This window comes from Podarcis bocagei, assembly GCF_964188305.1.
Source record: "Podarcis bocagei genome assembly, chromosome: 1".
Taxonomy (NCBI): domain Eukaryota; kingdom Metazoa; phylum Chordata; class Lepidosauria; order Squamata; family Lacertidae; genus Podarcis; species Podarcis bocagei.
The window spans coordinates 134,708,001-134,734,264 of NC_138125.1; the positions used below are offsets into that span (position 1 = coordinate 134,708,001).

At 43.0% G+C, this 26,264-nt stretch overlaps 3 protein-coding genes across 7 annotated transcripts in view; 2 read left to right on the forward strand and 1 right to left on the reverse strand.

The window, feature by feature from the left end:
- CREB1 (cAMP responsive element binding protein 1) overlaps positions 1-12,276 on the forward strand; it is a 33,218-nt gene extending 20,942 nt beyond the window's left edge. For 4 of the 5 annotated variants that reach the window (XM_081182883.1, XM_081182882.1, XM_081182881.1 and 1 more), the window contains 6 exons: positions 644-744; positions 1,447-1,589; positions 2,585-2,635; positions 3,526-3,708; positions 4,860-5,010; positions 5,979-12,276. In XM_081182883.1, coding sequence (XP_081039009.1) covers positions 644-744; positions 1,447-1,589; positions 2,585-2,635; positions 3,526-3,708; positions 4,860-5,010; positions 5,979-6,123 — 774 coding nt within the window. In that variant the 3' untranslated portion in view covers positions 6,124-12,276. The remainder of the gene's footprint in view (positions 1-643; positions 745-1,446; positions 1,590-2,584; positions 2,636-3,525; positions 3,709-4,859; positions 5,011-5,978) is intronic. The other variant, XM_081182884.1, reaches the window with a different exon arrangement.
- A 2,066-nt stretch (positions 12,277-14,342) lies between these two features.
- On the reverse strand, positions 14,343-22,267 carry METTL21A (methyltransferase 21A, HSPA lysine). The gene is given in 5 exon segments (XM_081184427.1): positions 14,343-16,342; positions 17,062-17,173; positions 18,659-18,811; positions 18,813-18,814; positions 22,051-22,267. Coding segments are annotated over 5 exon segments (738 nt in total). The 5' UTR covers positions 22,124-22,267; the 3' UTR covers positions 14,343-15,944.
- A 2,374-nt stretch (positions 22,268-24,641) lies between these two features.
- The window catches only part of CCNYL1 (cyclin Y like 1), a 33,376-nt gene continuing 31,753 nt past the window's right edge, over positions 24,642-26,264 (forward strand). Inside the window, exon 1 of the mRNA XM_081182216.1 lies at positions 24,642-25,006. Within this exon, the coding sequence (XP_081038342.1) occupies positions 24,751-25,006 (256 nt within the window). The 5' untranslated portion in view covers positions 24,642-24,750. The remainder of the gene's footprint in view (positions 25,007-26,264) is intronic.

The window sequence follows — 26,264 nt, forward strand, 5'->3', positions numbered from 1 at the left end:
GGAATTTCTAACCATAGTGAAACAAGATAAGAAACTGATAACAAAAGTGCTTGGAATTTAGGAGGACAAGATTAAAGGCAAGAATGCAGTAGGAATGCTGAAATATTAAGAAGCGTTTCACAATCCTGAAATCCTGGTTATGCTGAATGTTGACGGCGTACCTATAGATCTTTGAGCAATTTATGTTCCACAAGTGAAGGCACCTGACAGCCTTGCCAATATCTACACATGTTTGGTTTTTGCTTGTTTGTTTTTGAAATTTAAAAACATTATTTTCTTTTTGGGGGGAAACAGACTTTTACTCGCTTTTTCTTTAGTGTGTTTTCATATTCACCAGTCAACCAGGTTAGCAAGTGCTAGCCAGATAACCACCTATGGATCCCATAACTGCCTTCTGCTACCAAGAGCGTCAATGACATCTCCTTTTTTGCAGAGGCCAGGTTTTACAAAGTTCCATGTTCCTCTGAGCATGTTTGTTCAGAGTAGATAGGAGACCACAGTTTCTTACATTACTTGGGTCTTCAGATTTTCATGTATAGAAGAGAACCTCATGGTGTGGGTTTGCTGACCATATTCTCACCTTTACATCTGTTTTTACTTAAGTAGGTTTAAAACGGTAACATTACTGTGCTCTTATACCTAGATCTCCACTATTGCAGAAAGTGAAGATTCACAGGAATCGGTGGACAGCGTCACAGACTCCCAGAAACGCAGAGAGATTCTTTCCAGACGACCTTCTTACAGGTAGGAATTTAATTTCTCTTACACACATGCAGCAAATCAGCTTCTTATAATTACTGTGTAGTGACATGTCAGACCAAAGTCATTTAGCTTTCAGTTTTCTTAACAACCAGTTTCTTTGTTGTTCTACAAACTCCAGTACAAGTTATAGTCATACTGCATAACTATAATGTGTTCCAGATGTTTGGCACGAGGCTTCTCCTGACCCGGTTTGAAGAGAGGAAGTGAAATCTTGTTAGGCTAGCACAATGATTTGGTTCAATACGGCCCAGTGCACCTAAATCAGTTGGATTATCCCAAACTGTACCATAGGGACAGAAATCCTTTTTGACTTCAGCATACAGTTTGTTGCTAAGAGATGTTAATCTTGAAGTGTTGTGTTCAAATCCTTGGGTATCCATAGGTCAAGTCCTGCTGAGGAAGTAAGAGCCATATTCAGAGGCATTTCACATCTGCATACCTGTTGCTATAGGAGCACATGGCAGATGAGGCTTCATGCTCCTAGCTAACCACTATAGGGAACAGGATACTGGAATGGATGGCCCCTCTGTCTGATCCAGCCAGGCTTTCCTTAGGTTCTTACCCTGCCAGTGTGACAGCCTGGGCATTCCGTCCCTGCCCTTCCAGTTATACCAATTCTCCTGCCCAAAAATACAGAAGCTACGAGAACCTGGTGAGATTTCTACAATATTCTTCCCTTTTCAGAAAAATCTTGAACGACTTGTCCTCAGATGCCCCAGGAGTGCCAAGGATTGAAGAAGAGAAGTCTGAAGAGGAAGCAACAGCACCTGCCATCACGACTGTCACGGTGCCAACTCCAATTTACCAGACAAGCAGTGGGCAATACAGTATGTTGCTTGTGTTTCTCATCTGATAAGTGGAGAGGCAGAATACTTCAGAGATTTGGTTTTTAAAAGATGGCAAGAATGCTTAGTATTTATATTATGAATTTTTCCCAAGTGCTCAAAACGCGAAGCCCCACATTTGCCACTCCCAAGTTTTGAAATTGTGGTGTCAGGAATGCTGGAAGGAGAGAAACAGGAAATACGTGGGAAGAGGCCAAAAGGTAATACAGACAGGACACAGTGCTATTTTTCTAAAAAAAGAGAACTCGCCATGAGCTCCTTCCTCGTTCTCTTAAAATGGCAATGGCACCCACCTGAGAGGTGCTGGAACCCACCTGAGAGGTGCCGGGACTGAGTTCCTGTGAGTTTCCCCTGGGGGGGGGGGAGTGCCCTTTGGATGCAAAGGTTCCTACTTTCACCAAAGGCCATCTTCCTGATCTGGCAAAATAAACAACACTTCCTTGATGCAATGGATCGGTAGAACAGGGGGTTTCTTGAGCAGCACACAATTTGAAGTGAGCACAGCCAACAAAGTCTGTTTATATACAATTCTGAAGGTCTTTTTTTCAGCCCAAACACCCTTCCCTTGTCCTAGCTGAAGGTATATTATTGGCGGGTAGGGGGGGGTTGCCCGTACATAGAATAGCTTTGTCCTACTTCCTAAGTGTGGGATACCGTGCCACCTTGTGCCATTATGACTACAAAGGACGAGCTGACTCAAGCAGTTGAGGTGGTAGTTTATCAAGTGATAAGGTGATTGTATTCCAGTTTAACTCCTATTGACGCTGGTTCTGTGATCATTGCTTTGCAGTAGCTATTGCATGCAAGCATGCTTCCATGTTCCAGTTGCAGTTTTCATGTGAGAAGCATTGCCATGTGGATTGTCCTTACTCAGTAAACTTTCAGGGCTGGAGCAGGGGGTGGGGCAGATGAAGAGCATGGTGCTTGCAACTGTTTTTTTTGCCCTGGTCCCCAGTGTGGTCCTGATTTTCTTTTAGGGACTGGTGTTGCTGATATCAACCATCAATATGGCAATGCTCTGCATGCAGGTATTGTCTGCATGAATGGACTGGTGTAAATGTGGAGGAGCTGAGGAGCCTTGTGCTAGAAGCGCTGAATGAGGGGACCATGTGTGAACGGTATTTGTGCTTCCGTCTGGATGAGGTGGAACAGACCGAGGGACTTCATGAAAGAGAATAGACTCATGAAATAAAAACCAGAAGAGAAACTGTATGTGAAGAACGAAAAGGAACTGAGATAAAGAGACGGAGGAATGCTAGAATGGAGATCTGAGAAAAGGGTGTAGATTAAAGCCTAACCGTGCGTGGTAGAGAAGAGGGGGAAACAAAACGAAAAAACAAAAAACCTTAATCATTAGAATGGGCAGAGCTTGACAGAGGCATGTCAGAAGTAGATTGATAACTTGGATGAGCTTCATGTCATTCGTTATTTGTAACTAATATTCTGTTGACCTACACATTTTTTCATATTACTGAAAATCTCACATAGTAAATACCTCATGATCACCAAGATCAATATTTAGAGGGTCTCATTGTTACTCTTGAAATGTAAGTTGTAAATATTTATTTTGCCCATAAAGTAGATATTTTCACTCTGCAGGAGGAAATTATTATCTAAATTAGGTTGTTTAAAAAAAAACCATGGTTGCAAGGAACAGAAACATAACTGGCAAGTTGATGACAGTTTTTTAACATTGGCCTGTGTGGTGATTGCAGTCCCAGCTGCTGGGGTTTCAGTCTCAGGGCAGTATCTCCCTGGACTGACAACGGTAATGGCGCCACATCCATAAAAAACAAGAGTCTTGAAACGGACTTAATTCTCAAATTGTTGGTTTGACTGAAGGACTGAGGACAGTTGTGTGTATGGCACTGAGGAGGTCAATATTCTCATATGCTGACTCGCATCTGCCTGCTTTCAGTTGCCATCACCCAGGGAGGTGCAATCCAGCTGGCTAATAATGGCACCGATGGAGTCCAAGGCCTGCAGACGCTCACCATGACCAATGCCGCTGCAACCCAGCCTGGTACCACCATTTTACAGTATGCACAGACCACGGATGGACAGCAGATTCTCGTGCCCAGCAACCAAGTTGTTGTACAAGGTAAAGAAGAGCAGTTTTAAGCAATTTGCTCAAGTTTAGCACTAGATACATGCCGTGTGTGGAATTTCCCCCCCCCCCCCAATAGGGAATCACTGTGCACATGTAATATTTGTGAAGCACCATACTTTTAAGCAAATACCTGTTTCTAAGAAAGCTGCAATACACTCTGCTGTTCTAGCGATAGTGGGCAATAGACTAAAATAGTTAGTAATGGGCCAGAATTCTGAATGCTAATAGCTAGACAATAGCATAGTTTTGTTTTTGGTTTTTTAAAAGTGTCCTTCCTTCAAGGTTTTGTTTCTGGTGCTGCCAAGTAATCTTTGGCAACAGTAACCTATCAAAGGTGGGGACATTATTTAATTTTGGAGCAAAGAGCTATCCAAAAGCTAATTTGATAGGTGGGGGTGCCCAAACTAGAGTTTACTCTTCTTGCTCCTTGAAAGTCTGTAGGGTTACTTTTAAGTTTAATTGAACATGACTGTACACTAACCCACACAAAAACAATTATGTGCCTGGCCAAGCCTGATGAAAAAAAGAGCAATGGCTTTGAAGAATAATATGTGGAAAATAAGGAGTCAGGGAGAAACACAGGAGGAAACAGCTGTGCGCGGCAGAAGCCTATAATTTGACAAAGATTCTGGGTAGGAGGAGCAGTAGCAATGGCTGCAGATAGGGATGGTGGAGACTGGGAAAGGGTTGATTGTGAAGAGTCAGGAGAGGCCTTGTGGAAGAAGCAGTGCCGGCAGCCTGTAAGTGGGGTGTGATCTATTGAATTGGAGAAGGGTCTGGGCTAGAGAAGTAGAAGAGAGAGCTAGGGTGCGAAGAAGCCATATGAAGCAGGATCAGAAAGTAAGAACGGGCAGGGATGAGCAAAGCAACAGAGGCAAGTAAGATGGCGAGAAAGAGGCAGACGCATCATGGACATGTTACGTAAATATGTACATTTAGCCCAGCCACACAGGCAGAAGCTTTACACATTTGCAGCACAGCACGGAAGCAACACAAAGGTGTCATCAACCGTGCAGCTTCAGGTAATGCGGGGAGAGGTTCTTCGTTTGAAATGACAGGTCCCCATTCCCCCCAGTGTAGGCTTCCAGAGCTGTCAGACCTAATACCCCTACATTCCCTGATGCCTTTTTCCCCCCTCTTAGCTGCCTCAGGAGATGTCCAGACCTACCAAATTCGCACAGCACCTACAAGCACCATTGCACCTGGTGTCGTGATGGCATCCTCCCCAGCACTTCCCACCCAGCCAGCAGAGGAAGCAGCGCGGAAGAGAGAAGTCCGCCTAATGAAGAACAGGTTTGTGTGCTCTGGAGGACCAGGAGACCCACCCCCCAACCCTACCCAGCTCCCCATAGTCCTGCAGAAGGATTTGTTACCAGGTGGAACTGAGGGTGTGGCAGAAATTTGGCTGTGCCTGAAAAACAAAATAAGCAGAAATGTGGCTCCGAAAGGTAGCTTCAGTACACACCAGTCTTTATCCCTCAGCATGAAGGGCAAGAAAAGTTGTGGTGTGTAATACCTTCCTCCTCTCACCTCACTGCCAAAATTACCTAGCTAAAAAATCAGTCCAAAAAGGAAAATAACACCAAATGCAAATATTCCTTACAATTTACCAACAATTTGAATTTAAGCCAGAGTCCATGCAAAAAGGGAAAATGACATCAAATGCAAAATATATACAGTGGTGCCTCACAAGACGAAAAGAATCCGTTCCGTGATTCTCTTCGTCTAGCGGTTTTTTCGTCTTGCGAAGCAAGCCCATTGACGGATTAGCGCTATTAGCACTTTTAGCAGCTTTTAGCGGCTTATCTGCTGATCAGATCAGCTGATAAGCGGCTTAGGAAAGGGGGGGGGAGGAAAAAAAACCAGCAGGAACTCGCAAGACATTGTCGTCTTGCGAAGCAAGCCCATAGGAGATTCGTTTTGCGAAGCACCTCCAAAACGGAAAACTCTTTCGTCTAGCGAGTTTTCCGTCTTGCGAGGCATTCGTCTTGCGGGGCACCACTGTACCATACAGTTGAATGGCATATGTGAAATTACCTCCCATTGCTTCAGAAGGTTCCTGATACGTTAGGCAAGCAATAGTGATTTGCCACTGCCACAAGGAAGCCTGTTGCTCACCTGTCTGTAAAGAAGAATTGTGTTTATTCTACTCTGAAACAAACAAAAAATATTATGCTATTGAGTTAGTTCTGCCTCAGTTTTATCAGTTTAAAATCAGTGAACATATTGACTTGAGCTTTAATATTCTGTTTTGCCTACAGGGAAGCAGCACGCGAGTGCCGCAGGAAGAAAAAGGAATATGTCAAATGTCTAGAAAACAGAGTGGCTGTGCTTGAAAACCAAAACAAGACATTGATTGAAGAGCTAAAAGCACTTAAGGACCTTTATTGCCACAAATCGGATTAATTTTAGATCCCCATTTTTGGTTTGTTAATGTCAGAGAAAGACTGCTTTGGTGACTGCCAGAAAGACAAAGTGGACTTTTTATTTTCTAAACATTTCTCTCTCTTTTTTTTTCTACGCGCAAAACTGCCTGAAAGCAACTGCAGAATTTTATCCGTCTGTGCTTTGCATTAAACTGTGAATGTTGAAACACCTGCCTCCACTTCTCCCCCACCTTCCCTCTCCCTTCCCCCGAATTATTTTCACCACACTGCATCCTGGTTGAGAAGAAAGAGAAGAGACTTCCTCATCTCCCATCTTCTTCAAGGAATAATAACGTTCACTTCTGAAGCTGGGTTTTGTTTTTTGTGTGCGCGCGCAGAGGGGGTTATTTCATAATGCTTTCAAGAATTAAAACACAGAGCTCGTCTGAATCCCTCAGAGATGGTTATCCCGAGGCTCTGCCCTGAAGTATTATGGGGCTGGATGCGTACCCAAGGTATGCTCTGAGGAAGCTATGGTTGCCAAATTGTTGCATGGTTTCAAACCTCCATTATCAAACATTACAGTTGCAGCTACGTGGTAGAATGATGCCAAAAGACATGTACTTCAGGTATGTAGGTATGTACACAGTAGGAATTAAATAAGCATATAGAGAAGGGTTGGGGAGAAGGTGGGATAGTCACCTGTAACCTCCATCTGTTTTTTAGATAGTTTTCTATATGATAAAAGATGATTCCATTGATTTCCTGGTTTTTTTATATAAAAAAAGGAGATTTCATGTGTTCAGTCTTTTGATTGCCCGTAAAGAAATCATCTAACGCTTATGATATCCTAAGGGGACATGGACTCCTAGCAAGCAGTAGAGCAGGAACGGTAACGTTCTGCTTTAGCTTAGAAGTCCATGAGATTATCATAAAGAATAATTCATTAAAACACCATTTTTGTTTGCATTATCCAGAGGCGATGTTATACAAGGCAACCGCTAGCAGTGCATACTTTAGTGAAGAAAGGAGTGAATGTTAACTTTTTCATGCAGGTAGAGAATTTTTTTTTCTAAATCTCCCTATTGTGCACACAGATGGTGTGAAATTGAACTTTGCTGACTTGTTGAACCTAAGTCATCAGCCAGACCTGCATCCTAGTTAAGCTATCTGATTTCAGTAGGACTCTGTGTCATTTAGGGATCAAGCTGGATCTAAGTAAAAGTTTCTCATTGCAGACATTCAAACCCTAAGGAGTAAAAAGAAAAAAACTTCCCCTAAAGTATGTTGCAGGAATCAGTAATGTGATTAATCAGTATAATATTATTTAAGGCAGCAAATAAGCCGTTCAACATTAGAAATTCCTTTGTTCAAGCTACTTTGGCTACTTAGAGGTGGAATCAGTTCTCCAGAGGCAAAATGGACTTATTTAAGAGAACATGAAGTTATTTTGAATCTCTAATCCCAGCAGTTATTTTGATCCTCATCTATAAAAGCCTGCACATAAAATAAGACTGCTCCTGAAAGAATATTAGTTCACAGATCTTCTTAAAGGTGATAAAACCAACATGGCCTATTGCAATGTTTTATCAGTTAAATCTAACACCTGTAGCAATAATTTAGCTAGTAATTTTACTTAATAGTGCATTTGTTTTTTATGAAAATAAGTGCAAATCTTTATAATTTAGCCTTTTATCAGATGAAGACAAAATTTGTTTGTAAGGCATGTCACAATATCTTTAGAATTAAAGAATACAAAAAGCCTCATATTTTAAGCAGCTTATTTTTATTTGCAAGGCAAACTTTTCCTCCTGCTATTGGATAAAATAATACAGACATTCTGAACAAAAATAAGTTCTGCCATTTTAGAAACCCTTCAATTCTCACATCATAATATATTTTTTAAAAAAACAAAAGCAGATTCCTACAAAGAAACGGGATGATAGATTATGGAGAACTCAGATCCACAATTTTTACTTGCCTTGTGAGGTTTGTTCCCCTCACCCCCCGAAATTTTGGTAGAATCATGATCTCTGCTGATTTTCTCGAATTGCTAACCTCATTGAAAACCATTGCATGTGTTGATCTTGGTTTGAGAAAGCCTCTTTCAAAGCTGGCTGTGGATGTGTCAGGTAATCTGTTTGAACATTATGTAATAATCTAAAATTCGTTCATCAGGAAAGCAACCACCAAAACTCTCTGCTTGCTGTGTTCTTGGCATCTCCTGCAATTAGCTGAGAGAGTTGCATTTCAGCAAGAGAGCTAGCTCAGCAGACAAATGGGTTGTGGTGGGGCTGACCCTATGCTTAATTTCAGCCTTTCCCAGGTTCCATTCGGTCAAAGGAGGCTCAACATATGAACTGCTTGCAGAATCTAGTGTGGCTCGTCTATAGGTCAATTCAGGGTTTTCATTCTGGAATCTTTCACCAGCAATAAAATAACATCTGTCAGTTTTTACTTACCCAATACCGAGATATCTGGCATTTCTTATGAAATACAACAATTTCCTATTTCTTATGTTTTCGGTAACCCAAGTTCAGACTTTACCGGTATGTCCTTTGTAATTCTGACAGCCAAAAGGAACTGAAGAGAATGCGAAAAACAAGCAAACCCTTATTTTGTATATTGCTAATTTATTGAACAAACAGCAAGATTGTCTTACCTGGTTGTTTTGCATTTGGCCCCTTTGCTGCTCAACAGAAATTTTGCTAAAATACTAAGTTGGTTGCCAGGCTTAATTGGGGGAAAAAACGGCGTAGAAAGGGCTAGCTCCATTGTAGTCATCATACATAGGTCTGGTTTCAAGTACAGTTTCTATCTTTTACAAAATAAAAGGTACCATGTAGGCAATTGAAATATTGCCTAGGGTGCTCTTCTAACAGATATTCTTGGAAAATGCGTATGTATAAAATATGTACATATATAAAATATATATACACAGTATATAATCTATAGCTCTGAGAGCTTTTAAGTCAGGAATGCTGAGTATTATAGTATATTGAGGTCAGAAAAAAGTTTTACTCTGTGTGTGTGAGAGAGAGAATGTGCATGCGTGTTAATATACACGCTTCAGCCTCTTGTTTGAGCTACATTCTTCTGGCGCTTATTGATATGTTGTATTGTTGTTCACTTACCCATATTTAGTGATTTTATTTCACTGCAATTTGTATTTTTTTAGAAAGTGAATTATGGAATTATGTCAGCCGTTTTAAGCTCCTCTCTTCCCCCAGATTGTTCACTTTGTGCTTTGTCTCTTCGGCAGCTATACATTAAGGCAAAAAAATAAAATAAAAGGAAAAGATTTGCTTTATACAAAGGGAACTAATCACCCACCCACCCACCCCTTTTTTTTTGGTGAGAAAAATATTTTTCCAGTTTTCTTGCTTTTGTGTGGTTTCTAGTATCTTATTCTAGCATTGCTTGAGTGTGAAAGCACACATCCGTCTAAACAAGCCTGGTGGTTCTAATAGTGTCTCTATTTCAGAAACAATTATCTGAAGCTAAATAATTCCCAGTAAGGTGAGAACTTTAGTGGTATGACCAAAATCAGTTTTGGTAATGAGCTCAAATACATGACCTGCAGCCTTGGGTGCTGTTGAAGGCTAGAATGTACAACTACATGCTTCAGGTGGAGATTGAATGTTTGATTGTGCTCCCACATGTATTTTTAAAAATCCTGCCCATAAAAAACTAGTATTATGGAGAAGGGTATACTATAGCCTTCCACTGACATCTTAGTTTTTAATGTTTGGGCAAACATTTCAATTGCCATCTGCAGTGTGAAGTGGCAGTACAGTTCAAATTTTGCCTTTGAGGGTATTGATCATGCAGCTTGGCTCTTAATCTGAAGAGCGTCTAGCATATTTATTGTGGTCCTGCTATTTGTATATATCTCATTACTTTTAGCTAATCCACTGACTCTCAGGATAAACTTTAAAAGAGGCAATTCTTGCGGGGGGGATCTGCAGGGCAGGACCAAAAATCTACAGTCCAGTGGAAGTTAGGAAGATTACAGTCCTTTTAATGACATTAGAAATGTGGCAGAGGATTGTATTTAATTATTGGAACAATCATATGAGAAAAGGGGAAACTAAATTTTGGTGATACTAAATTCATTTTGTAGTTTGTGAATAGGACTGAACATTTCAAGGAGAGAGTCCAGATGAAAAAAATGTAAGATGCATGGATTTGTTTTCCTTAAAGAGTGAAGCTACATAACACACCCAGATTTATCAGAAAGCACAACTCCTGAGTATTTCCTGCTGGCAATTAAGATGAGTTGATGTAAAGTTAAAGACTCTTAAAATGGGTTTATTTTTATATACTATAAACCCATGGTTGCATACTTTATGCCTATGGATAGATTTTATCAAGTCTTCTAAATTTTCTAGATATAAAGTACACCAACCTCTGTTCTGAGCACATTGAGAAGCACAGCCAGCTTGGAACTGTTAAATATATGGTGCTGAAATTTTAGCAGTGCATTGTCTTGTGATACGTTCATCTTCCATGCTGACTATAGCTTAAGAATTATTGCATGGCTTCACTGCAAGATGAGAAATCGGTAGACGGCATATCAGAATGCAATCCCAAAATATTTCATTCTGATATATTTGCATCCTGAAACATTGGAACCTCAAAATGTATGTAAACCATAGTCGTAGGTGAACGGACAGGCTTTTTTTTTTTGAAATAGCACAAATGTATTTTTGGTACTGCAAATGCAGGTCCCTGCTAGCTTGAAGTGAGCGGTCGTACATTTTAAAGTCATGTTTACAGAGTCAGAAATGATGAGGGTTTGTTCAGGATTGTTATTTTGAATCCTGCTTATCCTTGCTTATACCTGCAAGGAATCTCACCGCATCTTACTGTACCCTTTTGCTCACTTTCTCAGGGTTTGTGCGCACACGTACGTTTTCACCAATGCAGCATTTATTTCCGAGATGCTTGGTGTCAAGGCGTAGCTTACCCCAGTGTAATGAGACAACTAAGAACAACTACGCTGGGATTTAGCTCGTTAATTTATGGATACGTGGCTGCAAAAATTAAGCACCGAGGTCCTATGGTTGCCATTCTTTTGCAGCGCTTTCTGAATATGACCCAGTCGCCACTGCCTACCACAATAACTATGCTGTATTGTTTACATGCGGCCTCTTAGCCTCACATTGAACCCAAGGCACATCAAACCTCTCTAATTATCTGGAGGTTCTCCTCCTCACTTGAATTTCTCCCGATTGACCTGTTGATAATGGAATCAAGTTAGAGATTGGTGCAGATTTAAAAACAACCATTGGCTGTGTCATTCTAAGCAAGATACTACTGTATCAGTCAGTCACTTGAGCCGTGGCTGCAAATTGATTTGATGGACAATCTGAGGCAGGAAGAAAGAGGAGAGGAGACCTAAAACAGTTTGATGGTATTCAATAAGGTCATGATAAATAATTGGGATATTGTTTTTAAAATGTTTTCTACCGGTTGCACTTGAGCCAGATACCACTCCATATCTGCGTAAAAGAATTATTTCTGTTTTGAAATAAGAAGAAACTAAATGCTAGACCTTCAGTTCCATTTACAACCCTACTACTTTATGTATGACCATTCTGCTTGCAAGAACACACAGAGAGAAAGTTGTGCAAGCGAAGCACCTTCTCTAAAGCTCCTTCGTTACGTTTGGAAGGCAGTTTACACATGAAGAAATCACAATGCAAAATTTCAAGTTTCTGGAATGGGGATGGCTATGCTATTTTTATTTAAGAGAAACTAAAATTCACCCCCCATTTCTGATTCTTCACCCAAAACAATCAGCACAAAACAGGGTATTGAACTTTGAAAAAAGTTTCCTCTTGAAATTAAATTGCTGAGCAAAGAAATATGAACTAGGGATGGGTTAATTTCATTTGAGAATCCTCTATTTCCTAGAAATACCCCCGTTTTAATTTTGTAATTATTGTTTTGTGCGTTTATTCCCCCCACCCCATGTACTGAGTTACACTGCTTTTTATTAACATTGTGTACATACTAACTGCTTTGTGTTTCAGAATGCTAGTAATTGCTTTGTATATTAAAGTGATCCTTGTGAATTTGTGAATTGTCATAAAAGTGCTTTTTCTTACTGTAAAGTTTGTGGTATAAACTGTCATAACACCCTTTTTACACATTTATGTGCAGACACATAAACATGCTTTTAAAATCATCTTGAAGTCTCTTTTCTTCAGAGAAGGAGGGTCATTTATCTTGATGCCGTTGACATCAGCAATACCTGCTGCTTAACCACATAAAACAGTAAAATAGAAATGTACTGAGGGCCCAATCATATGTATACTTCCTGGCGAGGGACCCTAGGATACAGACTAAGGGCTGCTTTGGGGGCAAAGACAGATATGCTGACAGGAGGGTTTATGCCACCAGATGTACTTCAGAACATCTGTGGAAAGCTCCCTTAATATAGATGTATCAGGGGCCCAAGGGGACATGGGGAATGGTAGAGATGGGCACAAAAGTGCCACATCTAATTCCCATTCATGTCCCTGGCACACCCACACAAATGATGTTACCTTTCATTATTAACGGGAAGGGAGAAATGGGGGGGGGGGAGCTGCTCCTTTGACTAGGAAATGGGGAGGCTGGGCTGAAGAAATTTGTAGAAACCATAGCAACGGCCCCTCCTAACTTCCCAGCTCCACATTTTGCACCAGAATAATAGCACAGATCGCTTGTGCCACTTTCCTCAGAATGGCACTGATAATGCCAAGGTTGCAGGCTTTTCCCCGCATAAAGGGACGGATGCATATTCCTGCGTTGCAGGTGGTTGGACTAGATGATCCTGGAGGTCCCTTCTGATTCTACGATTCTACACAAGCTTCCAGGGGTAGATGCTTATTGTCTCTGCCAGGGTGGGGTGGGGTGGGGCAGGTCATTAGGGTTTTTCAGCACATGCTCTGCTCAACCTTAGATCCAGCTCAAACTGAGCATGTGCCCTAGGATGAACTGTCGAATCCTACACCACAAAAGTGCTCCACAGGTTGTGATGGAATGGATTCACTTAGGCTGGAAAAGCTGAAGTCCGAATTTGTGAACTGATTCAGTTCTAAATCCCAGAAAGAGCTCTTTCAAAAAAAACCTTCAGTTACTTTAAACAGCTGCTTTTATTGCTGTTAGGTAGTGCCTGAACTGAATAGGACACGGGTGGCGCTGTGGTCTAAACCACAGAGTCCAGGGCTTGCCGATCAGAAGGTCGGTGGTTTGAATCCCCGCAGCAGGGTGAGCTCCCGTCGCTTGATCCCTGCTCCTGCCAACCTAGCAGTTCGAAAGCACATCAAAGTGCAAGTAGATAAATAGGTACCACTCCAGTGGGAAGGTAAAGTGTTTCCGTGCGCAGATCTGGTTCGCCAGAAGCGGCTTCGTCATGCTGGCCACATGACCCGGAAGCTGTCTGCGGACAAACCTCAGCTCCCTCGGCCAATAAAGTGAGATGAGTGCTGCAACCCTAGAGTCATCCATGACTGGACTTAATGGTCCGGGGTCCCTTTACCTAGTGCCTGAACCGTAGGAACCAAAGAATGGTGCAGCTTAAAAATGAGATTGTGAAGATCTTTAAAGATTTGTTCACCTTTGTTACATTTGCACAGTTGATTTCAAGATTGTGCTTCCCACTTTTTAGGAAGTTTTGGGAGTCCCAAAGCATCCTGTTACATGCAGGACGGGAGTTGTTTTGTGTTCAACTAGGAACACTCTTGTGCCTCTTGGATGGTTTTGGTCCAAATGTTCTCTTCTGCTGCACGTGGAAGCACGAGGACTGCTGCAGAACCTCCCAACTAGAGAATTGCTCTTCTGCTCCCACTGCACATGCACCTCTTTTCAGTTTGCTCACAGTACTTGGGATCCACTCCAAGGGACCACAACACAATTGTGAAAATTCTGGCTTTCTGGTTAGAAGTTGCACTCTGCTGATTGGGATGGAATTTGGCAACTCACTCTGGAGGCATGTTTAAGTGGAGGAGTTCAGATTCAGAAGTCACGTGAGATTACTGTATTTTTCGCTCTATAACACGCACCCGACCATAACACGCACGTAGTTTTTAGAGGAGGAAAATCCGCAGGCATGCCACCCGTAGGCATTCCCTCCATAACACGCACAGACATTTCCCCTTACTTTTTAGGAGGAAAAAAGTGAGTGTTATGGTGCAAAAAATACGGTACCTCTTGAGTACACCTGCCTGGTTGTATCCTTCTGTTGAAAAACTAGCCAAACATGGGACATTTCTTTGCGAAACATCAAACATTTTAATTGACTTTCTACTTCTGTGGAATGATTTACAACTATCAAGTATTGCTATCTCTATCAGGCAGTAACAACTTATTTGTAAGAACTTCTTCCACATGAGAGTAAGAATACTGGAACTTTGCACCAGAATTTTACAAGTCACTAAGCAGATAGTGCACTTTATTGATCAGATCACTTTCCAATTGCGATGATAGACAATGGACGACACACTCACTTTCCGCTCTCTTCATCACATGATGTTTGGGTAAGAAATGGATTCATTGTTTTCTTTTGATAATTTCAGGAGTAAATCTAATCTCATGGAAAGCTTTCGAGGGAAGGGTCTATTTTTGAATTGCAACAGAAAGCATCGTGACTTTAAATTACACCTTAACTAATTCCAAATTTCGAGACAAACTTTAATATAAGACAAACTTACATGTTTATATATATATGTGTGTGAATCTAATTGTGGACACAGATAAGTTTACTGGGAACAGAACTTTATTTGGATATAGACACCCATAGACTTTCTGGACATTTAAAAAACTATTCAAAGAAGATCTTACTGTATACGTACTTGATGACCTTGGAATTACGTTTGAAAAAGACTTCAGTTATTAGTTGACTTCTGGCTTATTTATGATATCACAGTTTTTCCTGTATTTGGACTTGCATACTGATAACTGATGCTGGACTAGGGGTGGTTCTGATTCTACATTGACAGATTTGAATTAGCAGAGGGGAAACATTATTAAATGTAGATTAGTGATTTACTTAACTAATGTATTACAATTTTACTTTTCGATAAAATAGTAGGGATCCACTTAAGAGACTTGATAAATAAAATTATTGGACAGCTTGAATGCGCACTGATGAATTATAAATTACAAACTTGATTATTGAAAAACAACTAATGAAGCATATTTGTGAACATATTACAGAGTGAATTTCTAAGGAACTGGGCAACTCTAAATAATAATGAATGAATGATGTTAGACTAATTAGTTTCATGCGAAATATCTAGAAGAATTTAAACATTCTATTAGGAATGCAAATCAATAACTCCCCTTATGTTTTGGTATATTATTTCTCTATTGCATGATTGATCATTGTTCCAGTTAGCCTGATAGAAAATTGCTAACTGAGCCATTCTCTCTAAGCACACAAACAGTAAAACTGGTTTGTTTTTACATAACATAGCCAAATATTTCCTTGTGGATATCACATCCCCGCCCCCCAATGCACTGCATAATTCATATTTGCTGTTCCATTGGGGGAAGTGCCCTGAGATGTAGTTCTGAGCAGCATAGCTTAACGCCAGTGGAAAACAGAGGTAAACTGTCACTATTATTAATCTAATTGGATTTTTCCATTTACTTGAAGCCAGCAGGTCCTACGTTTCCTCAAAGGCAGGCTTGGCCCTTACACACTAATAATTCATTGGTCCATTTATAATTTGGTTGGATTATCTGAGTTACCATGATCGGGATGGGAAAAAACAGGAGAAATGGCTGGATGAAAGGCCTAAATTAAGTTGTTTGGTCCAGGAATGATTGCAAGTGGCGGGAATGAGCATACAAGAGTTCACAAACTAATCACAGATCTGCTTTCTGGGCTTTCCTCTGTGCTCTGAATATATGCACATCGTTACTAGGGTCATAGTGCACCTCGTATACTGAAAACCGCTCCTCCAACATCTTCAGGAACTTGTGGTCTCGCTCGTAACGGAGGCGGCATGATAGCAGGATCACCGTCTGTTCAGAGCAGAGATGGTCCAGCGTTTCAAGAAGATCGGCAAACGTTTCTTCCAGGTAAACAATGTCTGCTCCCAAGATAAAGTCATATCCTCCTGAAGAGAAGCTCCCCAAGTCTCGGCCCCAAGTCAGTTCCTTTACTGCTGTCCTTGGCCGGATGTCAGCAGGTAAATTAGCTTGGACGTTTGACTCCAGTAGAGCCAAGGCGGCCTTCCTGTCTGTGATTGTCACTTGAGCACCTAACGTTCCAAAAAAGAGGAGGAGGAGGAAGAGAAGAAGGAGAAATCAAATGCATGAAGACAAATTGCCGGTGTCCAGCACAACTTTCAAAACACAGGTTTATTTCCCCAAACAACAAAACCATTTCTCGGGTTGATTCCTATGTAAACTCATGTTCGGAATTATTATTATTAATGTTCAGTATGGCCCAGTCATGTCATTCAGCCAAGCTATCAGACCAAGAGAGTGTTCTAATGCTCAATAAAAGAATATTATACTACCATCTTTCTATCACTGCATTGCTATGCTAATCCATTATCAGCAAGTCCCTGTTAATAACCTTGCAGCCCCATTTTGGGTCAGCTGAAGTTTCTAGATCATTTTCAAGGCAGCCTCACAAACGCCATGCAGCCGTAATTCAAGTGGTTGCTATTCAAGAGTTGAAAGGTTATCTTGGTTTAGAGTCATAAATGGTATGTCAACTGAAGATGAGTTGGACTGGACTTGCACCCAGATATGTGTATATAGGATTGCAGTCTGTAAAGGCAAAATCTTGGGATGGCTGCAAAATAGACATGTCTGGTATAATCCCCTAACACCCCCCCCCAAAAAAAACACAATAAAAAGGGATTTGTGCTCTGCAGTGAACAGCACCCAAGGAAAACAATGTAACTCAGAATTACTGTCAGATGAACTTAATAGGCCACATCAGTCCCAGTTTCTGCAAAGAGAAACTTACCAAGCAGTGCAGCTACAATTCCCAGCAAGCCGGTTCCGGCTCCTAACTCAATCACCAAGCGTCCTTGTAGATCAATGCCTCCCATCTCCAAGAAAGTACACAAAACCACAGCCTGGGCACCCGGAAGGGGAAAAAAATCTAATTAAAAAGAATGCTTATTTAGGTTAAAGCCTAATCACAGCATTGCTCATGTGGGTCCCATGACAAGCTTGCAGAAAAGTTGAGGGTAACAAACCGCTGTGAAGTGAGGGCAGACCAGAATATTATTATTCTTTGGACCTAAATACTCAGGGGGACTGGGGAGGTTAAAACTGGAAGTCTGGGTGTCCCTGCCTAAAATGAGGATTTAACTGCAAATTATTAATTTCTAGTGACGTTACTCTGCTCAGCGGATTGTGAGCAATTTAAAACTGTACTTTTTGACAAATATACACTAAAGAGAAGAATTCAGTCTCCTTGAGGCCTGTACTAATGATCTATTTTTTTGGCTACTCATAAATTTTTCTTCTTCAGGTAGGAGGTGAAAACTGATTTTTTTGAAAGAAGGTGAGATTTCCAGTGAGATTTCACATCCCTGAACAGATCATACCTTGTTAAGAGATGATGAAATAACTAATCTTTCTGTTGTGTACAATAAAATGAGGACAGCTTACAACAAGAACGTTTTTCCAGCGCTCAACAGAAAAACAAGAAATATCAGGGTTTTATTTTTATTTTTTTAATGGGGCATCACCAATGGTTCATTCCGTAAAAAGACTGTACCATTAGCACCCAAACAGACGGCAGTGTGATCCTATACATGTCTATTTAGAAACAGGTTCTGTTGAGTTCAACATGACTTACTCTCAGGTAAGAGTGTCTATGACTACAGTGAAGTATACTGTCATCTGAAACTATGCCAAAACATTAAGAAAAAAAGTATACAGTGCATGATAAATGTGTAAAGTGTTTCTTTAAACATTTACAGTATGACTTTCATCCTCCATGGTCTCTTTTGAAATGTGTGGCTTTGAAGATCAACAGTTCAGTGTGCAGAGAACATCCATATCAGGTTTTCTGCTACCCAAATAATAGTTTAAGCAACACCACAACTACAGATAAGATTATTAGGACAACTAGATTAGACCATCGTTACTATGGCAGGACTACTATAATTTGGAGGTAAACCCTACTAAATCCATTGCTAGTAAGCACGCACAAGATCAGGCTACCAAAGCACTGAAGAGCCAGGGTGGTGTAGTGGTTAAGAGCGGTGGCCTTGTAATCTGGTGAACTGGGTTCGATTCCCCGCTCCTCCACATGCAGCTGCTGGGTGACCTTGGGCCAGTCACACTTCTTTGAAGTCTCTCAGCCCCACTCACCTCACAGAGTGTTTGTTGTGAGGGAGGAAGGGAAAGGAGAATGTTAGCCGCTTTGAGACTCCTTAAAGGAAGTGATAAGGCGGGATATCAAATCCAAACTCTTCTTCTACTGATTTAGGAATTGGGGTGGGTGGGGGGCTGGAAAAGTGACTATTAATGCCCACCTTTAAACAGCAAAGGATCATCTTTAAACAGCAACAGTGTCAGAAAATGAGTAAGTGCAAAATTATACGGACCGCATCCCACACAACAGCTGCAACACCCAGCTGCTTCCAGTTCTGCTGGATCTCGATGGTGTGGTTGGCAAAACAGTATGTAGAGGAAGACTTGTGCAACTTCTGCATCCCCCAAGCAGCCGTGTCATCGTAAGGAACCAAGGCCATCTTTTCCGTCTGTCAAACCAAATGGAAGTATAGCATTAGGGGGAAAGTTTGTACAAAAGGCTCTTCGTACTTCTTCAAATTCCATTAGCAAAGGTTGACTCAAGTTTTGCCCGACTCCACAATTCACTTATTCTGATTTTACACTCACTCCATGCCACATGTTGGTAACTGAAACGTAAAATATTCACACTAGGAATTTATCTCTGAGTTTTACTTCAGTTGTGGAAAGCAGACTACCAGTGCTTCCGGAAGATGCCAAGAATTCTTCTCTATAGGCAACCTCCTTACACTTGCTTGATGCTTAGTTAGCAGTCAGGACTATTTTCATTTTATGTTCATCTTCCTGTGCATGTAAAAACAGAACCAAATTAAATCAAAGAAAAATAAAATGTATTTCATGACTTTGATCTTATGAATTTCTATCAAGGGATTATTATTGACAATACTGGGCATACATGGATACAGTATTCCTGTCCCAAAACGTTAAGTATTAGAAGTCTGCTTTAACAAGTGAATTTTTAAAGCCTGTCTGAACAACACATGAAGAGAGGGAGCCTGATGGATCTCACCAGAGAAGGCATGTCAAAGCACCGTGCCACCACTAAAAAGGAGCCATGAAACCACGCTTTGAATGTCTACTAATGATGGCACATAGAAAAGGCTCTGAAGCTGAGCTCATGGCTTATCAGTTTCATATGGGAGAAAGCTGGGTCAACTAAGGCTCTAAACAGCTTAACAGCAACATTTTGAAATTCAGCCTTTTTTAAAAAGGAAACTGGTAGAGATGAAGTAAGATCAGAGGTATACATTCTGACGTTCCAGCCAGTTGAATTTTGGACCAACTGCAATTGAATGAGCCTCATGGAAAGAGGTCATACAACCTGGAAGATTGCATGAGTGATTACGCTCAGGTCCAAATTCCCTAAGAAAGGTTACGGCTAAGCAAACTAACCTGTAAAAATGACTCTCATCCAGCACTGATACTGGATATCCAGGATCGCTACCCTAAGCTGCATATCTGATCTTGCAGAACGAGTACAACTCCATCCAGAACAGGGTTGTATACCTACCATATTTTTCGCCCTATAGGGCGCACCGGCCCATAGGGCGCACCTAGTTTTTTTTGGGGGGGGAATAAAGAATTTTTTTGTTATTTCCTCCCAGGCACGGGGCTGGGGCGGGGGAAGCCCGAGCTTCCCCAGCCCCCAGAACAGGCTGCTATCCGCAAGCCTTGGGAGCCCGGCGGGAGTTTGCAAGCTTGCGGACAGCTGTCCGAAGCCCGGGGTGCACAGCGCTGCGCTCCCCGGGCTTCAGGCTGCAGGCAGCTGTGCGCAAGCCTGCGGAGCCTGGCGGGAACTCCCGCCGGGCTCCCAAGGCTTGTGGATAGCTTCCTGAAGCCTGGAGAGCGAGAGGGGTCGGTGCGCACCGACCCCTCTCGCTTTCCAGGCTTCAGCGAAAGCCTGCATTCACCCCATAGGACGCACACACATTTCCCCTTCATTTTTGGAGGGGGAAAAGTGCGTCCTATAGGGCGAAAAATATGGTAATTCCTGGTTGGCAGAATTCCTGACCGAAAGGACATCAGCTTCAGGCGAGTATTTGCCACCAACCTTCCTGAACTGACACTGGGCACTGGTTTAGAGTTTCCATCACCTCAAAGGGATGAGAAGGTGAGAAAGAAAGGGAGAGCAGTATCTCCTCAGCACACTCATGATCTCAGACAGCAGTTTCATGTATCTTGTGAGCTCCTGTGCTGAAGAGCGGTATATAACTCTTAATAAATAATTGCATGTGCATGTTTAAAAGGACGAGAGACAGGCTAGTATCCTTTGGCACCCCACAAACCAAATCCTAATTGGCAGGACAGCAGTCCCCCAATTATTATTGTGCGATTCCACTTATGCACATGGGGGCCCGGAAGGTAGCTCCTCCCTATAAGTGAGGAGTCGTCTATATTTGCACACAACGACCCTGTGAGGTGGGTTGTCAAAAGTTCAGTTTTCACAGATGCGGGGGCCCTGGAGGCAGGCAGTGTGCCACCTTACCTGGTTCTTTTACACATTGATGGGATGGAGATGGGCACATACCTCATGTTTTCCTTTCCCACTGGAGGTTGGATAGATAGATGATAGATAGATAGATAGATAGATAGATAGATAGATAGATAGATATAGATAGATGATAGATAGATAGATGATAGATAGATAGATGATAGATAGATAGATGATATAGATAGATGATAGATAGATAGATGATAGATAGATAGATAGATGATAGATAGATAGATAGATAGATAGATGATAGATATAGATAGATGATAGATAGATGGTATAGATAGATGATAGATGATAGATAGATAGATAGATAGATGATAGATAGATAGATAGATAGATGATATAGATAGATGATAGACAGATAGATGATAGATAGATAGATAGATAGATGATAGATAGATAGATAGAGATAGAGATAGATAGATAGATAGATAGATAGATGATAGATAGATAGATAGATAGATAGATAGAATTGTAGAGTTCGAAGGGACCCTTAGGATCATTTAGTCCAAGCCCCTGCAATGCAGAAATATGCATCTGTCCCTTGGCATTATTGGCACCACACTCTAACCAACTGAGCTGTGTGTTGTGTGCGATCCAATGAAAAAGGCTTTTTGTGTATTTCTCTTATTAACTGTAGCCCAGAGAAACCTTAGCCTATTTAATGAAAGGGCCGACGCTGTGATGTTTGCGTTGCAATTATTTGTATGGTTTTAACAGATCTTACATATAAGAGAGAGAGAGGTTTTTAATTCCATCCATGTTTCATTGTTTCTTGGGTGTTTCTGCTCACCCCCACGTTTTTAGCTGTTCTTATTTTTATCTGTAAGCTGCCCTGCCAAGGAAACGGGCAGGTTTAATAAAAATAAAGATAATAGATTCTCTGTAGCTCGTGCATCTTTTCTTGGCTTGGTGATTTAACTTTGCCATTAGACGAAGCGTGTCTGTGCTTTGCTAACAGCATGTCTGCTATTCTGAATAAAAATTATATTATTTGGAATTGAAGAACAAAAACGTCTAGCTCGTTCATTTTCTATGCTCGCCCTCCCCTTAGTTTATTATTAATTATAAATAATAAGAATAAGAATAATATTATATTGGTTAACCTTCAAGAGAGGGGTACCTGGCCCCCTCCCTCCTTGTTGCTAGGGAACCCAAATCTCCTCCCCCCACTGACCCTCCTTTGCTCACGTGACGCGGGGTCTACGGAGACCTTCCACTCGTCCCGGGAACCAACTTTCGGCGGCGCGGGAGCACCGGGCATGCGCACAGCAGCCAGCACGGCCGGACTACAGGCATAGAAGGAAAAACGTGTAGAGGTATGCACTCGGCTTTAACTTCCGGCTACGATTTCTTTTCTTTCTTTTTTTCAATGGAGTCATCATTCTGCCCCTTCCTGCTCTACACTTCGTTTCCAATATTCTGAATCTGCATGGACTAAAACCGGAAGAGTTACAGAGAGAGCTTTAACTACCGGTTACAATGTCTTCTCCGCTTTTTTAAAAAAGCAAATGCGCCAATTATTCTTATTTACTGTACTTACTGGTTGCCTCTTTGCAGCAGGAGCAATCGCGCCCTGGTTTTTTTTTTCCTTTTTAATAATCAGTTTTGCAATTATGCAATTAAAGAAAAACTGCATTGGCTGCGAAGTAGAAGCATGGGAGTTTCCCCAAAGATCTCGTAACTTTTTGAGCTCTGCAGTCTCTCTGCGCGCAAGTAGCATAGGATGCCCGGCGCGTTCCTTCAGTTGCACTCAGGTCCAACGTGGGGAAAGGGTGCCTAGGGCGTGTCAGACAAGGCACAGGGATGCCTGCCTCTAATTACAGCATCGCTTGAATGTTCTTGGAGGTCAGATCCACGCACGTGCCTCCCGCCTGCCCCCCAATGTTTCCTCTGAAAATGCCTCTTGCTGAATTGGAGGTAGAGTGGTACCTCGGGTTACATACGCTTCAGGTTACAGACTCCGCTAACCCAGAAATAGCACTTCATGTTAAGAACTTTGATTCAGGATGAGAACAGAAATCGTGTTCCGGCGGCGCGGCAGCAGCAGGAGGCCCCATTAGCTAAAGTGGTGCTTCAGGTTAAGAACAGCTTCAGGTTAAGAAGAGACCTCCGGAACGAATTAAGTACTTAACCCGAGGTACCACTGTACTGTTGGTCTCCTCCCTTCCCGGTGCTCAGGGGAGACATCATTTTGTGGTACTCTCTCTTCACTAAACATTCTCCACCTTTCTCCTCAAAGCTGCAGTTCCTCCCTCCACACAACTTCAGATCTTCAAATATCCCAAGGACTGCCTCATGGAGGATGGGGCAAGCTTGGGTTTTTTTCCTCCCGCTCCGGAGGTCAGGACTCGAACCCATGGCTTCAAGTTACCAGAAGGGATATTCTGACTAGACATCAATAAGAACGTTAGGATGGTAAGAACCGCTCCATAGTGGAGAGGTGGTGGACGATCTCCTTCCTTGGAGGTTTCGAAGCAGAAGTTGGATAACCATTTGTCATTGATGCTGCAGCTGAGATTCCTTCATTGTAGGGGGTTGGACTAGATGACCCTTGGGGGCCCTTCTAACTCTACAATATGAATCATTGATGCCTATAATTCTTGGGCTCCGTGATCTCTGCAGATGGTGACGAAATTAAAAGACTCCTGCTTCTTGGGAGAAAAGCAATGACAAACCTAGACAGTATCATAAAAAGCAGAGACATCACCTTGCCAAACAAAGGTCCATATAGTTAAAGCTATGGTTTTCCCAGTAGTGATGTATGGAAGTGAGAGCTGGACCATAAAGAAGGCTAATCACAGGCATAGGCACTCCTGTCTTCCACTGCCTCCTGCAGTTTGGTCAAACTCATGCTGGTAGCTTCAAGAACACCGTCCACCCATCTCGTCCTCTGTTGTCCCCTTCTCCTTGTGCCCTCCATCTTTCCCAACATCAGGGTCTTTTCCAGGGAGTCTTCTCTTCTCATGAGGTGGCCAAAGTATTGAAGCCTCAGCTTCAGGATCTGTCCTTCCAGTGAGCACTCAGGGCTGATTTCCTTAAGAATGGAGAGGTTTGATCTTCTTGCAGTCCATGGGACTCTCCAGAGTCTCCTCCAGCACCATAATTCAAGAGCATCCATTCTTCGGCGATCAGCCTTCTTTATGGTCCAGCTTTCACTTCCATACATCACTACTGGGAAAACCATAGCTTTCACTATACGGACCTTTGTCGGCAAGGTGATGTCTCTACTTTTTAAGATGCTGTCTAGGTTTGTCATTGCTTTTCTCCCAAGAAGCAATACTTATGTGTGTGTGTGTATGCGTGTGCCTATGTATGTATGTGCATAAATATGTGTGCGTGCCTATATATATATTTGTGTGTGCATGTGCGTCTAGCTGTGTGTTCATATATGTGCCTATGCCTGTGCATATATTTATATGCGCCCGCGCGTATCCGCTTCTCGACCCCGCCCCCATCACGTGGTCCGGTTCCTGCCGCCCGGCCCCTCGCCCCCCCCCTTTAGCCTTCAGATGCTGCGTCGCTGGCGCGCGGGCGGGGCGAGGCGGGTGGGGTTTGTCACGTGGCGGCGTGGAGCGCGGCCGGCGGTTGGCTGGCGCGTGCGCAAGAGCGTCGCCGCCGCCGCCGCCGCTCCCTCCTCCTCCTCCGCCGCGGGGACCGTTGGGAAAGCGGCTTCTTCCCGGGTCTTCCGGCTGCGGCTGCTGAGGGGGCGGCGGCGGCGGGAGCGGCTTGGTGGCGAGCGGGGCCGGGAAGCGAAGGCGCAGGGCGGCAACGGCGGCGGCGGCGTGACAATGAGGCGACGCTGCTGCTGCTGCTGCTGGCGTCGCCGAGGCCTTCTATAGCCGGGCTCGGGCCCAGCCCAGGCGGCGGCGGCGGCTCTCCCGCTCGGCCATGGGGAACACCGTCACCTGCTGCGTCTCTCCCGGCGCCAGCCCCAAGCTCGGCCGGGTCCGCGGCTCGGCGCTGAGAGCGGCGTCCGCCGGAGCGGGCGGCGGGGGCGCCGGGAGCGGGGCGGCGGCGGCGGCCGTGGGGCTCGAGCGGAGGGCGGGCAACTACCGGGAGGTCACTGAGGCCGAGTCGGGGGACTCGGATCCCGGCGGGGGCGGACCCCACCTGCAGCACATCAGCGACCGCGAGTTCCCGGATGGTGAGTGCGGGGGGGGGGCTGAGGAAGTTGGGGGGGGCGTGGAAGTGCCGCTTCCCCCGGAGTGAAGCCTCTTTCGTTCCGTGGCTTCTCCGTGTTGCCCCTGGAGCCTTCAGAATGACCCTTACTGGGAAGTAGGTCCAGCTTTGATCAGCAAGGCTGTTCTTTCCAAATCCCCGCTGGGTGAGATCCCTACAGCCTTCCTCAAACTCTGGTCCCCAGATGTGTTGGGACTACAACTCCCATCAGCCCTAAGGATGGCTCGCGAAATTTAAGTTGGAAGAGACCTCAGGGTCAATCTGATCAACAGCCTTCTGGTTAGTAGCCAGATTATCCCATCATGCAAGGAAGGGGCCCCAAAAGGTTTCAAGTGCCTGTGATAGCATAGTTCTTGCGCCCAGTGTTTGAAATTAGCGGAGCGCATTTTGCACCTGACTAATTGGTCACTTGCCACGAAGTGAAGATGCCAGGATGGCGCCTGACATGCCAGGGGATCATTGGATCTGGACTGTTTTCACACATTAAAATCACATCCTGTAGAATACTAACCGCTATATTTTATCTGCACAATCAGAATGAATTTCAGGAAGCAAAATGCTTTTTTCTGTGCAGCCTGAGTAGGAGCAGTGAACAATGTTGTAGTTAATTGTTGTAGCTTGTCTTCAGTTACCCCACTGCCCTGCTCACAGTTGTGAAAAATATTCCTACATTATGAATGATCTGTGTCACCATTAAGAAAAAGAGGTAGGAATAGACCAATATATAGGTGGACTGTTCCTGGATCAAGTGACTTTTCTTCTTTAAGTTCTCAAAGTTCTTAACCTAGCTCAAGGTTGTTGTGGGGGAGGAAGGGAAAGGAGAATGTTACCCGCTTTGAGACTCCTTCAGGTAGTGATAAAGCGGGATATCAAATCCAAAAATCTGAACTAGCGAGATGTTTAACTGATAATCAATCACAGCCTGTCCATCCTTTGAAAATAAGGCTTTAGACCCATCTTGCTCCAAAATGGCAACAAGACATTTTGTTTTGGCAACTGCAATGTTGGATTAAGGAGCCATTTGGCACCTAGTTTATACAACTGAGTTTCTGACACTGGTCACAAAGGGTTAACAGCACAATGTTTATTTGAGTAACAATGAAAGCAAATTCACAGTAAACTGAAATCTGGGGTGAATGTAATTAGAACTAGTAATCTCCCAAACCTATTCCTAACTGGCTAATTCCCTCTCTCATTTCCTGTCAACTGACCAAAGTTCCCAC